Source organism: Vigna unguiculata, chromosome 3, assembly GCF_037176805.1.
Source record: "Vigna unguiculata cultivar grain cowpea cultivar isolate G323 ecotype 2 chromosome 3, ASM3717680v1, whole genome shotgun sequence".
Taxonomy (NCBI): domain Eukaryota; kingdom Viridiplantae; phylum Streptophyta; class Magnoliopsida; order Fabales; family Fabaceae; genus Vigna; species Vigna unguiculata.
The window spans coordinates 5,558,781-5,575,584 of record NC_140794.1 but is presented as its reverse complement, the minus strand read 5'-3'; the positions used below and the strand labels follow the sequence as shown (position 1 = coordinate 5,575,584).

Below are 16,804 nucleotides of genomic sequence, written 5' to 3'. Positions count from 1 at the left end.
ATATATATATATATATATATATATATATATATATATATATATATATATATATATATATATATATATATATATATATATATATATATATATATATATGTAAAATATAAGTTAGGCTGTTTAAAGGTTTAGAAGCTATCATTACATCAACCTAAACTAAAGCTATTTTTAGAATTAGTTAGGTCAAAGTTTTTAAAATGCTAATTTAATTAAAAAATTGATACTTTTATTCCATCCAAACTTTTATTTATTCATGATAATTATATAATTGATCTAAAATGAATATCATTTTTGTCGACCAAATTTTTCAATGACCTAGACATTTCCTCTTTTAATAATAGGTTTGGTCCCATCATACAATATTAATGTCTATATAGACATAAAATAGTGGAGACCTAATACTCTAATTAGGTGGAAGCAATATATATAAACGGAGGACAAATATATAAGATTAAATGGGTAAAATATATATTTTTTTAAATACTTAATAATAATTTTAACAAAATCAGAAAGTGCGTGAGTCTAGTAATTATAATGAGTACAATTTAAATTCATTAATAAGAATATATTGGAGGACAAGTATGATGTCAACAGTTGCAATAATTTCAGTTTCAATAACATAATGTTTAAGTTGTTGCAGTTTACAAAAAAGTTCGTAATTAGACCTTGTGTTGGATCGGTCGATCCCCTCTGATGTACATCGATCTCTGTTTGTTCCTTTTGCCGACGATGTGCTCGCGCTTACACACTCTCGTATACACTAGGTCCATCCATCCCTCCATAGAAAAATGTAGTTATCTTGTGTGGCTTTAGCTAGGGTTGGTTTTGGTTAGAATTTGATTCTCTCCATGAATTGAAGAGTGTCTTTTTCATAGGTTTAATAGCCCGAGATGAGGTTGGTTGATGAGCAATGGAGAGGGGACAAAAGAGGCCAACCTAATTGATAACCAATGGATTCTTCCCATGTGATCCATAGAAACATTGTCTATTATCGTAATCCTCTCCAAAAAACGAAAAACATTGTCCATTGTCTTGTCTGAAAACGATGGAGGTTTCACCAATGTCTGCTTTTTTCCCTCCCTTCGTTAAAGACTGCCATCTCCATGATTACCTAATCAAATCTCCTATGCATGCAATCTAACCCTAGCAGAATAATACAATCGAACCAAACAAACCTATTGAATCATTGCTACTTCCCCGAGCTACCTATCAAATAATGTACATTTTCTTCAAAATCTTTTATTGGGATAAATTAGAGAGATTCATGAGTTTTCAATTACATGATATAGAAGAAAAATTATTTTTTGACAATTTTTTTTTAATAAATTTGACAAATTTTTTATAAATAAAATTAAAATAGTTTTTTATTTTATTTTTTAACTAAAATAAAATAATAAAATGGTATTTTTTTTATCTAAATAAGCAGTTTGTCAAAATTTAAAAAAAAAATTGTATTGTTAAATTATCATTTTTCAATAAGAAATCCCGTATACTCACGAGTATTTTTGAAGAATTTTTTTCCTGTTCTGAACCAATTCTCAAATTTATCCACATTATTCAATCTAAAGATAATTTATTTCCTATGATAGACTTTTTTTACTATACACGTGAGGAATTTAATTCACCGAAAAACAAAATCTGGTTATGATTTTTATGTTTGTATCTAATTCGGCTTTTTGGGAGCCGGACTCTAGGCAACTTTTATTTCTAATTTTAAGAAATAGAATAATCTTTTAAAATAATTGTTTTTTTGAATAAAATTTATTAATTGTCAAATTCATTTCATCATATGCGGTCATTCTTTGTTTCTTTTTAAAATGTTTTATATTCATATTTTTAACATTTAAATTTACTTTAAAAATTTCTTTTTAAATAATTTCACATGCAATCATATTATTATTTATTTTTTTCTATTATTATATCAATTTTTTATTTGATAAATTATTTTAACCAAATAAATATACATTCCTAGAATTTAAGTTTACAATTACAATATGTTATTATCATAATTTTTTTTTATTATCGTAATTACTTTATATTCAAATGATCTTATTTATCATTTTTATTCTTCAAATTGTTTACTCTAACTGATTTACAAATATTGAATTAATTATATATTTTTTAATTTTAAATTCACATCACACTATCAAAATTTTAATTTTATAATAAATCACTTTTAATTAATAAGTATACAATTTGTAATAAACATTTTTTTTAATTATTCAATATCTTAAAATTATAAAAGAAAATGTTGGCTAGAATTCGACTCAAACCAAATTCCAACGGCCAACTATACACTACAAACATAAAAATCATGATCTATTTGAATTTAATGGGGAAAATTGAATTACCCACGTGAATAGTAAAAAGGTCTATTATGGAAAATAAATTGTATTAAGGTTCAATGAAGTCAATAATTTCGAGAACTGGTCCAGAACAGAAAAAAAAAATTATTTGACAAAGCAGATCATAACATATTTGAATTTATTTTCTTCTGGTTGTTTAAATTTTCTGTATAAATTTTTTCATTTGAAAGACCTCCGAGAAGAACCTAGTTGCCACCAAAGAAGTGTTAGACCTACAGACTTGGACTTTAAATGTTACATTTTAAATAATTACTCATAAATGAATGTAAGTATGTTAGTCATTGCTACATAAGCTCAAATACATTGTTATTACCAAACACATCAAAATCATTCAACTAACGAGTATCACACTCATTAGTATGTATGAGCTTGAGTATCACATTGAATTATATCTTAGTTATTTTAAAGTTTATTGACACTTTTCATCCTTATAAGAATACCAAATTAAACAAATCATCCACATCCCTAAGACATTTTTTTTTTTAAAGTTGAGGTTGAGAGGTTTGTATATCAATCCATATCCAATATACATGAAATATAATTAGATGTTTTATAAATGATTATCTGTGTTCGGTGTTTATCAATTCATATCCAATATACATAAAAAAACGTGGCAGTTACTGTTCACAATCCGTCAACTATTATAACGGTGTTAGTGAAAATGACCAAATTAAATTAAATTAACGAATATTAGGACCAAATTAAAAACAAAATAAAAAGTATGACCAAATTTAAAAAATCGAACAAAAACTATGACCAAATCATTATTTAAGCCTTTAATTTTCACACATTATTTATGTTACTACATGGCCCAATATTTAAAGAGAGACTTTTTATTTTTTGCAAAAAAATAGACTTTTTGAACAAGAAAGGCTCGGACCTAGACGCTATTGTATAAGACAAAATGACATCATCTCGACATATATGTGTAAACTATGTCAAAACACTTAAATGAGATAAATGTTAATTTGCTAGTAAGGGATACATAAGATATTATATTACCTTAAACTCACCTAATTACCTACTTGATCTTGGCCCACTCAATATCTCATTCACAACATATAAGTTTTACTCATTAATTAATACATTTATTACTGTTTACAAAATAATATTGACTTAAATGTGAGAGTATATTTTTAGACACATCGATCCATCAGACCTAGAAAATCTTCATTTTATTGAAAAAAGAAGAGTGGAAACATCTAAATTCTTCAAAAAAAAAATACAACTTGAATTTGTTAAATAAACACATCGATCGGATCGGACGAATTATCTTGGCATTGTAAAAATATTATTATTTATTACAAATCCACAAAAGAATACTTATTATATCGTTAACTTTGAAAATAAAGCTCTAAAAGTCTATATGTAATAACATGTTCACCAAAAAAAAAAATCCCACTCCAACTTACACTAGTTCTTATACTTTATATTTTACTTATTGTTTTCTTTTCTTATTCTATTACTGACTTCTTGAATGTCATATCATTATTTACAAATAAACCACTAGTCAACTTTTATTCATACTTTATTGACATAAAACTTTTTTGTTTGTTATGCACAATTCATATAGAAATAAAAGCGTCTACCTACCCTAATAACTGTTCAGTTAGTAAATTTCAAATTTCTGTAACGTCATAATTAAAATTCTCTTGTTTAAAAATGATAACAATTTGTATTATAACATATTTTCATGTTGAAAATATTACTATAAAACTGTAAATGGTATCAAAAGAAGCATTACAAATAAATTATGTTGAGTTTATATTATGATATTGTTTCACAACTAATTATATTCATAAAGAATGAATTAAAATAAACAGTTATATTATATTCATAAAGAATGAATAAAAAATACTATGATTTGTTTAAAAATGAACAAATCACCACAATTTAGGTTATATTATATATCATTATAAAGCCTACTCAATACTTTTAAGAGACACCAACAATGAGTTAAATATGTTTGTTGTGTCTTAATTTTTGATAAAAATAAATTATAATTAGTTCTTATTTGAAAATTTGAATCAATTTAATTATTCATCTTTGGTCCTTTTAAATAAATTTTGTTAAGTTGATTTGATGTTTTAAACACGTTCTTTAGTTAACATTGAAATGAAAATGTGTCAAATGGTGTAAACAACTCAAACGCTATCATAAAATAATGTTTGAAACATCAAATAAACTTAACAAAATTTGGTTAACATGAGAAAATATATGGATTCCTAAAGTTGGAAAACTAAAGTGAACCAAAGTTTTGATGATGAATTAGTTCTAATTTTGACGAAATGTTAAGAGACAAAAACATATTTAACCAAAAATCAAAATATTTGTGAAATAATTTTTTAAGCGATTTCATTAAAGGATTTAATTAGATTATATATAGTAATATCTTTTTAAAAATTAAGTGTGAACTAGTAATTTAATGTGTGGACCAGGGACTCATTATACTTTATTTTTATTGTTTGTTGGCTTCATATAATCTTTAGTGCAATGTTACTTGTAGTTTAGGGCTATTAATAAACAGAGGTTGATGTGTAGCAGAGAAAAATGTAAATAAAGACAATATTTGAGGAAAGATTTTGATATGTGAAGTCCAAACACAATGTATATGGTTGGTGGATGTATATGTGAAGGAATTGACAATGTGATGTAGAATAATGTTTTATAATTAATATCAAAACTAAATTATAAAAATGCTAAGTTAGAAAAATAAATGACAAAATAAAAAACTAGTTACATTACAATTAAAAATAAATTAAATTAAATTCATATCACATTAATTAGTAGGTAGGGTTGACTTATGGATTAATTTAATACTAAATCTCATCAATACCTCACCCAAATAATAGTAAGTATAGTTGAAATGAGTTATGTTTAAACCCTAAAAAATTGAATCTATATGTATTGGATTGAGTTGGATAACAATACATGAACACTAATAATTTTGCATCCTTTAGTGTGTTATTGCAATGTTAATGAATGAGACAACAAACCAAAATTAAATAAAAAAAAGGTAAAAAAAGTTGTCATTTTTTAATTCAAATTAAAAATAATAAAAAACTTTGAATTTATAAAATGGATTTATAACAATTAAATCAGGTTTAAGTTGATTTATGATATACGAAAATTAAAATTTTAACTCAATTACACTTTTACCCTGAAGTGATTTATTTCTTTAAGTTAAATAGATGTGTAAATTATTAATAAACTATAAAATATTTATCGTAGCTCATTATAAAATAAAAATTAAATTAAAATAGAAAAGTAGTCAGTTTATATCGCACCACTCCTAAATCAGTCCTTCTTAGTGTAAAAATGCTTAACTAAATCTTATATATAAATTGAACCTGTGTAAATTAAATTTATGTCCTATTGTTGTATCTTCTCACTTATCCTTCATTAAAAAACTTATTATAATGATACTAATTTTTTTACTACTTTTTTCATTCAGGAAGAAAACTATGGTGTATCTGCATAGAAACATATGTTTTTTCTTAATGAAACCGCTTTTAAATGATTCTAATATGGCCTCGATGCGTTGCGTGGTAAAGTGAAAATGATTAAAAATATTTTTTAATCCATAATAGTTTTTAATTAGACGATAAGATGAAATATTTTTCATATTTTATTTTTTCTTTAAACTAATTAAGCCAACTCTAAAATATATATTCTTTTGAAACATCAACTTTAATGGATTGAAGTTTATAAAAGTTAGTATTTTCTGCTGCAGTCTCCAACTATAGCTGTTGAGATAATCAGTCTGCAACTAAATCTTTTTTATGGGCTTAACTTAACCCACAATAAGGGAACAAAATTAGGTGAGGATACAAAATCAACTGAAAACTGTTCCAAGTATAGTTATTTATTCTTTCATTACCCAGCTCAAGAGATTGTGAATGCAATTTGGAACATCCTCAGCACAGTTCTTAACTCACTCGTGGTGAGTTAAGATGGCACACCATGAACTCCTATGATTCAGAAATAGCAACCAATGCATGTTGTGAACCCAGAACTTCACAAAGCAAAAGAAAGTTCAGTTCCTTGGAATTCTCTCGTAGAAGAGCAAGCTGGCCTCACTGGAAAGAACATCTTCCACTGAAACAGCATGCACTTGAGAATCTGAAATACAAAACCAATGCATTGGAGTTTGATTAAGCTCATCATTAGAGACATCTTCTGACGACTTCACTCTTACACTTCTGTAAACAGTGTAATGCCCACTTCCAGCTTTACCAAAGTGTTCGACAACAGAAACAAGTTGATACAAACATGTTTCTTGAGAAACTAAATCACAAGAAGCATGTGCCTGCATAAAGCACAACAGAGTTAGAAGATGAAAAGCATATCAACCACTTGGGGTGTGTCTGGGACAATTGCCAAAATTATATTATTTTTATAATTGATTACGATCAGAATTAGAGTTATCAAGTTGGTCCACCCCATAAGATTTGACCCTGACCCATCGGGACCAAAAAAGTTCATAGGATAAAAAAGATCACAATTGAAAAAGTCCACATGACCAAAATGCTCACAATGGACCTTTTCTTAAACCTGAAAAAAATATTAATTTTTAAAATATATTATTAGACCTTTGGTTTCGACCGGTTTGATTCAGAATTAGTTTTTTTTTTTTTGGGAAAGTTTAAGAAGAAGTGGTTTTACTATACTTAATTTCATTTAAATGCAACAAAAGATATCAGCTTTTGCAAAGAAAGGGAATGTAAAGAGCTAACAAGGAAAAAGAAAAAGAAAATTTCAGCTCATGTGCCCAACATCCAATTTGATGAATAGATACATTAAGCTTCTTTAAAGGGGGCATGTTATGGACAGAAACAAGATGCAAGGATATGGGATTTCAAGGTTCAGTGTAAATTAAATGCATCAACATAAAAAAAGGAAAAAAAAAAAAAAAAAACTTAAACCAACCTTGTCATTGGATTGCTTATGTGCATCTGAGTGAGTACTTTCTGAAGTGCCAGAGCAGGGAAATACAGTGTCACTATGAAGTTCCAATCCATTTGTAGAGGAGACAAATCTATCGTCAAGAGCATCTGAATTTATCCTCCTTGCTTCATAAAGGCCACTAAATTTCAATGTTCTTATCTTAGATTGCATATCAGAGTGATTTGGCAAAATATTTCTTCTGTTGTACTTCAAATTTAATGACAAACTTTGTACATCTATGTCCTGTGTCTTTGCTCCCAGCCAAGTTGTCATGAATGACAACACATCCAAAATCAATGGAAAAGAAATATGGCCCTGCATTACCATATCGTGACAGAAAATTCTACAGTGAAACACAACGAAAATTCATATGCTACTCAGTTATTACCATCTTTTGTGTAGTTCATTGAATATATAATATAGAATAACAGTCAAGTTTACGTCCAGGGAACTTTTCTTTTCCTTTTGGAAGGGGGAGACAAAAACTGAGATAATCCAATATGTCAGAGATTCAAGTACCTGTAGTTTGACTAGCTCTCCAAAGGCATTCATAGAAACTCTTTTCAACTGGATGCATAAAATCTGCAACAAGGCAATCATGTTTCAGTAGTTCAGACATTGAACTACAAAAGAAAAGATTCTTGAGAAAATTAGAAATGTTTGATCAGAAAACATAGCATGAATACCCTTGGACACCTAGCAATACTTAGCTGCTTCAGCGTATGTGAAAACCTGTTTGACCAAGGTAGTTTATCAAGATTATACATTATTCGGCAATCACAGATTTCTGGATCAGAGCATCTCCTTAGTTTTTCAAGCTCTACCTGAGTAACAATGGCACAGAAATCATATTGGACAACACAAAGATTAGTCGCTGGATTCGGCAACCACCAACTATGCATCCCTAAGCTGCCTTTATCAATCTCTAAATGAATAAAATATTCACACAGGGAGGACCTCATTTCCTTCCATTACAGAAAGATATTTGATTGCAGCATTATGCCAACAGTAGCTGCACCGATAATTTTCAACATGTTCAGCAACAATGAACTGCTTCAGGCAATCCACCAGTGTACAACCAAATCTCTGTAACATGTCACATTTAATAATCAGGGCATGCAACACTTCAATTATAAAAGAAATAACATTGCAGCTACAAATGAGTTAGATTAGTTTTGATACTTACTATGGTGGAACTACCACTCAGCACAGGTGAAAGAGGCAAACAATCAAAATGTTCCAAGTTAATTGAGATCTGCACTGAACAAATATAAAGTTAAAAAAAGAATAAATGAACATTACAAAAGAGATATTATCACAACTACGCTGAGAATAATGATAGAGGAAACTGGAAAGTTATTTTATAAAACAAAATAGATATTGTGTAAAGTTAAATAGTAGTAAACACAGCTAGACATGCAGCCAATAAGTACACTATCAAGTCAGTAGTAATTTATTGTAAGTTTGGAGTAATTAAGTTAGTTGGCGCTAGTCATTTCCATAACTTGCATGTCAAAGTAAGTCATTAGTGGCTTCTTAAAAACCCAAGTCATCTCATCCAATAACCTTATTTCCAATGTTTTCTTCATTGCTAACCATTTTAAATTAGTGATAGGAACTTGGATATTATGGGGTGCCCAAGTCCCTAATTAAGTAATATGAGATGCTAGGTAGAGTATTGAAGTCTTTGATTCTTCCCCCCTTTTAATAGCTAGCTTTTGAGGGTGGATTCCCCAAGTGCTTAGGTACTTATCAATTACTAATTTCACTTTTCCTGTAAGTTTTACCTAGTGGCTGTGATGTCATGTTACCCTAAGATCTTCTTTAGTCAGTCTCAGATTACAATTACAAACAAAGACCATGTAGTTTATGTCCAACTAATGGGGAAAAGTTTTTTGTACTGCATTGAGAAAAGTCCCATGTACCTGGGATGAACAACTTTGACAGGTCAAGCTGCTTGCAAGAATCCCATCAAAAGGTCCAAGGAAGTGCTGTTGCCATCGTTCCTGCTCACTTTGACAGTCCCTCTGTATTGGAGTGAGAATTCTATAATTAGAAGAAAAAATGTCTGCTAAAGAACTCATCTTTGGAGCATAACAATCTCCAAATTCTTCTCTCAAAGAGCATAACAGGTGGAGAAAAGCTTCAGCAGCATCCTACAACAACAAAAACCAAACACAATTGATACAGAATTAAAACATCAATTAGCCACTATCAATGTGCTTGGTTCCACATCTAAAGCTCAACATTTGCGTTAAAAACATGGAAATCAGAAGCTACTGAGAGTAGCTTCCACCTTGAACATTAAAAGTGGACCTGAGTAATAGTGGCACCATTCAGTTGCATACACACTATAAATCAATCATTAGAACACACAATCCTACCTGCTGACTAGTCAGACTAAAGTTTGGAATGTAATTCGACATGGCGAGCATAGTCTTTCGTGGACTCAATGTAACCTTTTCCCCACTAACTGAACTCAACTCTGCACATATATAACACAGTCACAAAAATCAAATTTTAGAGAAACTATTACAAGGAAACTATTACAAGGAATCTTGAATTTTAGAGAAACTATTACAAGGAACCTTTTTCATTCACTTTCCTTTTTCTTTTCTTTTTTTTTCTTGTGAATGTTTAGAGAGAAGTTTATCCACTTAGTCAAATTCATTCTACCTTCTAATAAATTAGCCAAAGAAAGTGAAAGGGGCATGTTTTCGTCCAGGTCCTTATTCCCACACTCTCCCATCACGACGTGAAGAAAGCCCTGAAAGTAAAAACAGCTGGCTAGAGCCTGAAACAAAGAAATAACGATAAAAATATAATTTTTGCAGAATACGAGCATAAAAATTCATTTTTGGGGATCGAAGAAAAAGAAGCAACACGAGAGTTTACCTGCAAAACAACGTTGAGAAAGCAATTGTTTTGGAGGTTTTGCAAACCGGGAACAAAAAGAGACTTGTCGGAGCCACTACTATGCGTAGCGAAGGTTAATGGAATCCCCACTTTGCCATCTTTTAGTGTCAATATGGCACCCACTACGCCCACGACACCACCAACCGTTACACCAATCCAATTCATAGGGCACTCGTTAAACCTCATCCTTTTTCAGATTCCACGCCCAGCGACCGCTTCAGAACCCAACGGTTAGATAAATAGTGAAGTGAAAGGAAATGATCCTCCAAGTTATTATGTACGTCTCCAACTCAGACTCAGCAAATTCATCCCAGCTTGCTTTTAATCTTCTCTGTGGTACCTTCTTTTGTTGTGTGAGAACCATATACACTGTGTGTGTAAATTTTAGGAAAATACGAAAATGTTGTTTTTTAAGGATGTTAAGGAAAAATTAAACATTTTTTTTCAATTTCATATTTACAGAAGCTACTTTGTTGTGATCACTCTCAAGTACCAACCAAGTTTTAGTTCTTTTAGAAGGTAAAAAAAAAATGCTATATAATGAATGACATGGTGATGCCAGAAATGAATGATGAGAGAAAGAAACCAAGGAATGATGTAACAGCAAATAGAAAATGAAAAGACACAAACAATGGTTGTATAAACAAGAGGTCTATTTTAAAACTATAATAAACTCATAGTATTTATCAAATGATTGTTATTTTTAACCTAATGTGGTTGTTGTTTCACCCCTCAATGTAAATTTAATCTATAGTGAGTCTAGTGTTTTATTGATTTTTTTTTTGTGTTCTACTTTTGTTAAAGCTTTAAAATACATTAATATCAATATATTAAAAAAGATAAATATATTTTGAAACATCACAATACTAGTTAAAATTTGTTAAAAGGTTAGCGGAACAATTTTGTTTTATGAACCTAAATATTTATAATTGTGATTTCTTTATACAAATTTTCATCTTTTATCTATCTGTATGAATTATTTTTTTTTTCATCCAAACGAAATTAATTAACTCAAAATGAAAATTCAAGAATTGAAAAAGAAAAAACGGAAGCGGATCGGGCCAGTGGTGAATTGAGACCGTTGCTGGGCCTGGGTGGGCCTTAGCAGCGTATAAAAGGACCATCCATGTATTTCTCCACCCTCTTCTACCTTCTTCCACTTTTACTTTTATTTTCAATTTTCAATAATTGACAACTCCTTCGGAGATCTCTCAGTCGCCCACAATCCTACCATGGTACTCTTTCTTCTTCACGCTTCTTCCCCTTTCACTCAGTTCATTCATGGATCGAAGCCATTTCAGATCTCTCTCTTTTCTTTGTTGTCGCATGCGTCTTCTACTCTTATTCCCACACTTCTACCGTTAATTTTGCTTCGCACTTGCTTTTTTGCTTCGATGGCTCTGCTAATGTTATTACCAATTTTTCATCTCTGAACCGAAATTCAACGATTCTTTGCGCTGACGGTTCCTCTGAAAATTTCTGTAGGCGAATTTGGACTCGGCGATAGAGCAATTGCTGAACGTGGAGAAGCAGATGAGACTCGCCGGTGACGTGGCAGGAACGAGAAAGGCGGTCACAGACATTCTGCAGCTCTGCTTCGATGCGCGAGCCTGGAAAACCCTCAATGACCAGATTGTCGTTTTGTCGAAACGCCGTGGCCAGCTTAAACAGGTTCTCGCTGCGCTGAGCTTCGGTTGTTAATTTTCCTTTGTTTTCAACTTGTGTGGAAAAACCTCTTAGGTTTTGTGAATCGCACAGTGGTGGTGTTTTGTGAGGAGGTTTAGGGTTTTACTTGGCTCTGAAATATTGGTAGTTGTTTGTGCATTTATAATGGAAGATGTTTACATACAAACGTGTTTTAAGTAAATTCGAGGAAATGAGTGGCGGAAATTTAATTTTGACCACAAACTATGTATATGAACTATCGGTTTTTTTATGGGAATGTTAGTTCTCTGCTGTTTAGTCTCGGCGGAGTAGGCTGTGTTAAAAACCACATGTATGGTTTCTTCGTAGATAAGAGTGTACAGTACATATGTTTTCTGTTTGTTTCTATAAATGGTACCAAGGTTTTAAGTTGGCGTCGTAGATTCGTCGTGATCGTTGACATTATAGAAAATTGCTCACAGATGCAATCATAATCAGTGACAATGCGGTCACGGAGGGTCCCAAAATCGTAATGTTGTGACGTAACTGGTTTATGAAGCATGTATTTGTCTGTCATTAATGAGATGGTTCTTGTTTGCAGGCTGTAACAGCTATGGTACAGCAAGCTATGCAATATATTGATGAGACACCAGATGTTGAAACTCGCATAGAACTCATCAAAACGTTGAACAGTGTGTCTGCAGGGAAAGTGAGTGTGCTAATTTTGAACCTTTTGTTTCTTTTTAATCAGTGTTGTTATATCATCATGTATTTTTAAATGTTGTATTGTTTTTAGATATACGTGGAAATAGAGAGAGCACGATTGATCAAGAAACTTGCGAAGATCAAGGAAGATCAAGGGCATATAGCTGAAGCTGCTGATTTGATGCAAGAAATTGCGGTCAGTGGGGATGTGTTAATTTTTATTGCTTTTATGTGACCTGGAATTTTATAACATAACTAATTAGTTTTCAGTTTACTAATGGAATGGATAATATTAACAGGTTGAAACTTTTGGTGCCATGGCCAAGACTGAGAAGATTGCATTCATTCTGGAACAAGTATGAGACATTTTTCTGTGTTTCTTTCTGTGATTACAGCAATAGCAGGGCATTCATTTTTTGTGTTGTAATTCAGTAGCTGACTTAAGAATCTTGTATGTAGGTTCGTTTGTGTCTAGACCGTGAGGATTATGTTCGTGCACAAATACTTTCTAGAAAAATTAGTCCTAGAGTATTTGATGCCGATACATCTAAGGAAAAGAAAAAGCCTAAAGAAGGTGATAATGTTGTTGAAGAGGCCCCTGCAGATATACCCTCTTTGCTGGAGTTGAAGCAGATCTACTATGAGCTAATGATTAGGTAATTGAATATGTACTTAATGTTGCCCTACTTTTCTTGTTCTATCATGATGCAGTTATTATGCCTTCCCTTGTAAATTTGATATCTCTTTCCTTTTTATTTGAGATAAGTCTAATCAAGTAAAAGGTGAAAATTGCTCTTTCTTTTGGGCTTCTATAAACATTCCTGCTAGTCAGTCCAATAGGTGCATTCTAGGTCTTCTCCAAAATAAGGCATACTGCCAATGACTGTGTACCTGTAATATATGTTCACACTCTCTTAAGATCTCTTGCTTGCATTTGTTCCAGTTTCTTTAAATACAATTGGGATTATTAGGGCATCCAACGATTCCTGTATTGTCCTTTTTAATAACTATATCAATGGAACTAATTTTTGTTGACTATTCTGGTGATTTGTTTCAATAGTATTTAAAGATAAAATGCAGATTGGTAAACACGGCCTTCTTTTCTTTTTGTGCATGTGTAGATTTTATTCTTTGTTTGATGTCATAAGTAAAATTTGCGGGATGAGATCATTGCCTAGCTTTTTGTTTTCCCATTTTATTATTAACAATTAATATTTTCAAATAGAAAATCAACTACTATAAGCTACTTGATAATTCATTACCATTTTCCTGTAATTTTATTGTAGAAAAAGTGATATTTTAGACAACCCTAATGAAGTATATTCTCTTAAAATAACGTTTCTGTAAATTATTATAAATTATAAAAATAATTGATTATTAATGTAATCAATTATTAAACTATTCCTTTTCCACAGCCAATTCACACATTAGAAAAGTACTATATCAATAATTGTAGAGGTTTTCATAATTATTATAATTTCTATGAAGCATTGTTCGACTTAGAAGAGCACTTTTGTTCTAAAACTGAAACAAGTCAGTCCTAAATATAGAAATAAGATGTTTTACTCTGTATACTTTATTTAAATTTTTAGGTATGTAATTGTCCTCAATTGTAACTGTTATTTAATTTAATTTAGTATTGTAAAAAACATATTTTTCCTCTTTGGTAGTGTGTTTTGCACTGAATTAATTGATTTTGAATGATAATGATAGTCCTACTTTGTCTCCTATCAATTATGTTCATTTCTCTGATAAATAAGATTTTTTTTTATGTTAACTTTGTAATTCCCATTAATTCAGTGTCATGTTGTGAGTGGTCCAAATTCAGTATATCAACGTGCTTTATGTTGGCTGCCAAGGGTTTAAAAGACCACCTTTTAGATGGGTTTGGGACGAGCTATGATACCATGGGCATATTTAATGTGTCAATTAAAAGACCACCTTTTAAATGGCTTGTAAATTTCGACAGTAGTGAACTGTATGTAATTGCCATAGTGCGGACATTCTACCAACTAATTGCCAGTGCTTTTCAAATTTGGTGCAATGTTTACTTTCAGACTTTAGTAATGTAAAATGATGTAGATGAGTGTTTGTTTAATGTATCTTCATGCTACATATGTTTTAACTACTTATTTTATGCAGCTGATTTTTTATGATATTTCAAAATCTTAGTTTTCTTATGCTGGTTTTGTTTGTATTTAAAGGTATTATTCCCATAATAATGATTATCTTGAGATTTGCCGTTGCTACAAGTCAATATATGAGATTCCATCTGTCAAAGAAGACCCTGCAAAGTGGACTCCTGTAAGCTTTCTCCTCGTTTTACTTTTTTACCTTTTCTGTTGCTGCGAGATATGTTTTGTATTGTTATGTTTTTCTTAATATTACTTTGTACATGTAGATCCTAAGGAAAATATGTTGGTACTTGGTTCTAGCACCACATGATCCAATGCAGTCAAGCCTTCTGAATTCCACTTTGGAGGATAAGAATCTATCTGAGATTCCGAACTTCAAGTATGCTATCCCCTGTTTTATCATGTCTTTCAAGTCATGTTCTTTTATTTTTTTAAGATTTTCCTTGTCATTTAGTGCGTATTGATGTATATTTTGTGCCTAGGTTACTTTTGAAACAGCTGATTACCATGGAAGTTATCCAATGGACAACTCTATGGGATACATATAAGAATGATTTTGAGAATGAGAAGGCTTCTGGGGAATCTCTGGGTGAAAAAGCAGCAGAGGATCTGAAGCAACGAATAATTGAACATGTAAATACAAAATAACTGATTAGTCTTGTGTGGCTTTATTTGTTGTACTTCTTTTTGCGAGCATTAATACGGAACCTTTACCTTTCAGAATATTCTTGTTGTTTCAAAATACTACGCAAGAATTACATTGAAGAGACTTGCAGAGCTTTTGTGTCTCAGTGTACAGGTTTGTGATTTTAGTCGTTGTTGTGCTTTTAAGTCTAGTGTTACCGTGGAGAGCTTTTCGAATGGTTTTGGTGTTATACCTAACCTGCCACTGGATGCTTGTGTTTCAAAGGAAAAATTATGATCTTGGTGTGCTTCTGGGGTTTGCTTTTATCACCTCTAGTGGTTTATTTTGTTGCATATGAATATGGAATCTGTACGAAATTTGTTTCATTTTCTTAAAATGCTATTTCTTTTAGTGTTATGATTCTAGTTTATACTTCATACAAAATTCAGGAAGCTGAGAAGCATCTTTCAGATATGGTAGTGTCTAAGGCGCTGGTGGCAAAGATTGATAGGCCAATGGGAATAGTCTGTTTCCAATCCGCAAAGGATAGCAATGATATTCTTAACTCATGGGCAGCAAACCTGGATAAACTTCTTGATCTTGTGGAGAAGAGCTGTCATCAAATACACAAGGAAACCATGGTCCATAAAGCTGCATTGAAGGTTTAAGAAGATCCATATCAACAGTTACAATCACATGTAAGGTTTTGTCCTTTTTTCCATCATTTTTTTTTATCGCAGTTTTGAGTGGTTGGGGACATGGGGAAAAACTGTTTAAAGAAAATGGTCGAATATCGACTGTTCTCGGCGGCTCAGTATTTCTGTTTTGCCATAATGCTTGTTTCTGGTAATTGCAGGGGCACCCTAATATCGACGTGATTTTGTACTGAAGTTGCATATTTCAGCAATGTTCTTTTTAAATAGTCACCGACCGAGTTGGTGAAGAATTTCGCAGAACGCAATTCCTTTTTAATTTTATATTTTTGTGGCGCATGCGTTCAGGGTAGAGCTGGATATATTCATATTAGTAAGTAGCATTGTTGTATACTACTGGTTCATACCTTACCACTGCCTGACAGGATCCTTAACGATCCTGATTGAAGCAGTGGCTAGAAACCGAGTGTTTGCTCATTTATATTCTTTTGCCTGGTTGATTTTTTTCCCCGGTTTTCTCGATTACTTTTTTTTTTTTGTTTCAATTTGGACACGATATTTTCCTTGAATGACAATTTGCTAGTTGCGTGCAATGCATCTATTGTTCGGGTTTGGGATCTTCGAAGGCTACATCGGTGGATGAGTTTCGAAGGAAGATAGTAGTAAACTCCCACTTTATTGCTTGTATTAGAAAAATAAGGGAAAAAAGTAATTATCAGATTTTCACGAAACGATATTCTAGTCTTTTGGTCAACGGCTATAAGTAGCAAATTTGAAGCATAATATTTTTTTCTGGCACTTAGCACGTCACAGATA

General features: G+C 31.3%; 2 protein-coding genes across 2 annotated transcripts; one reads left to right on the top strand and one right to left on the bottom strand.

The window, feature by feature from the left end:
* Positions 1-6,034: 6,034 nt before the first annotated feature.
* UBP27 (ubiquitin-specific protease 27) lies at positions 6,035-10,699 on the bottom strand. Its single transcript, XM_028066223.2, has 10 exons — positions 10,206-10,699; positions 9,987-10,104; positions 9,695-9,795; positions 9,236-9,466; positions 8,497-8,565; positions 8,268-8,396; positions 7,997-8,134; positions 7,830-7,892; positions 7,293-7,625; positions 6,035-6,672 (listed from the first exon to the last, which is right to left on the bottom strand). Exons 1-10 carry the CDS (start codon positions 10,410-10,412, stop codon positions 6,400-6,402), a joined length of 1,662 nt encoding a protein of 553 aa, XP_027922024.1. The 5' UTR covers positions 10,413-10,699; the 3' UTR covers positions 6,035-6,399.
* Positions 10,700-11,319: 620 nt separating this feature from the next.
* LOC114179772 (26S proteasome non-ATPase regulatory subunit 12 homolog A-like) lies at positions 11,320-16,469 on the top strand. The gene is made up of 12 exons (XM_028066224.2): positions 11,320-11,461; positions 11,712-11,897; positions 12,472-12,579; positions 12,667-12,771; positions 12,875-12,931; positions 13,035-13,231; positions 14,780-14,879; positions 14,977-15,089; positions 15,193-15,343; positions 15,432-15,509; positions 15,785-16,033; positions 16,192-16,469. The coding sequence occupies exons 1-11, from the start codon at positions 11,459-11,461 to the stop codon at positions 16,001-16,003; spliced, it is 1,317 nt and encodes a 438-aa protein (XP_027922025.1). The 5' UTR covers positions 11,320-11,458; the 3' UTR covers positions 16,004-16,033; positions 16,192-16,469.
* Positions 16,470-16,804: the final 335 nt, after the last annotated feature.

What these genes read in the sequence shown, in the direction of transcription:
- UBP27 (XM_028066223.2), bottom strand. Translation starts at nt 10,412, where the DNA reads ATGAGGTTTAACGAGTGCCCTATGAATTGGATTGGTGTAACGGTTGGT. An exon ending in TTCTCAACGTTGTTTTGCAG is followed by an intron (nt 10,105 to 10,205) that starts GTAAACTCTCGT and finishes TCTTTGTTTCAG; the next exon opens with GCTCTAGCCAGCTGTTTTTA. An exon ending in GTCAAAGTTGTTCATCCCAG is followed by an intron (nt 8,566 to 9,235) that starts GTACATGGGACT and finishes TGTTCAGTGCAG; the next exon opens with ATCTCAATTAACTTGGAACA.
- LOC114179772 (XM_028066224.2), top strand. An exon ending in GCCGTGGCCAGCTTAAACAG is followed by an intron (nt 11,898 to 12,471) that starts GTTCTCGCTGCG and finishes TCTTGTTTGCAG; the next exon opens with GCTGTAACAGCTATGGTACA. An exon ending in ATTTGATGCAAGAAATTGCG is followed by an intron (nt 12,772 to 12,874) that starts GTCAGTGGGGAT and finishes TAATATTAACAG; the next exon opens with GTTGAAACTTTTGGTGCCAT.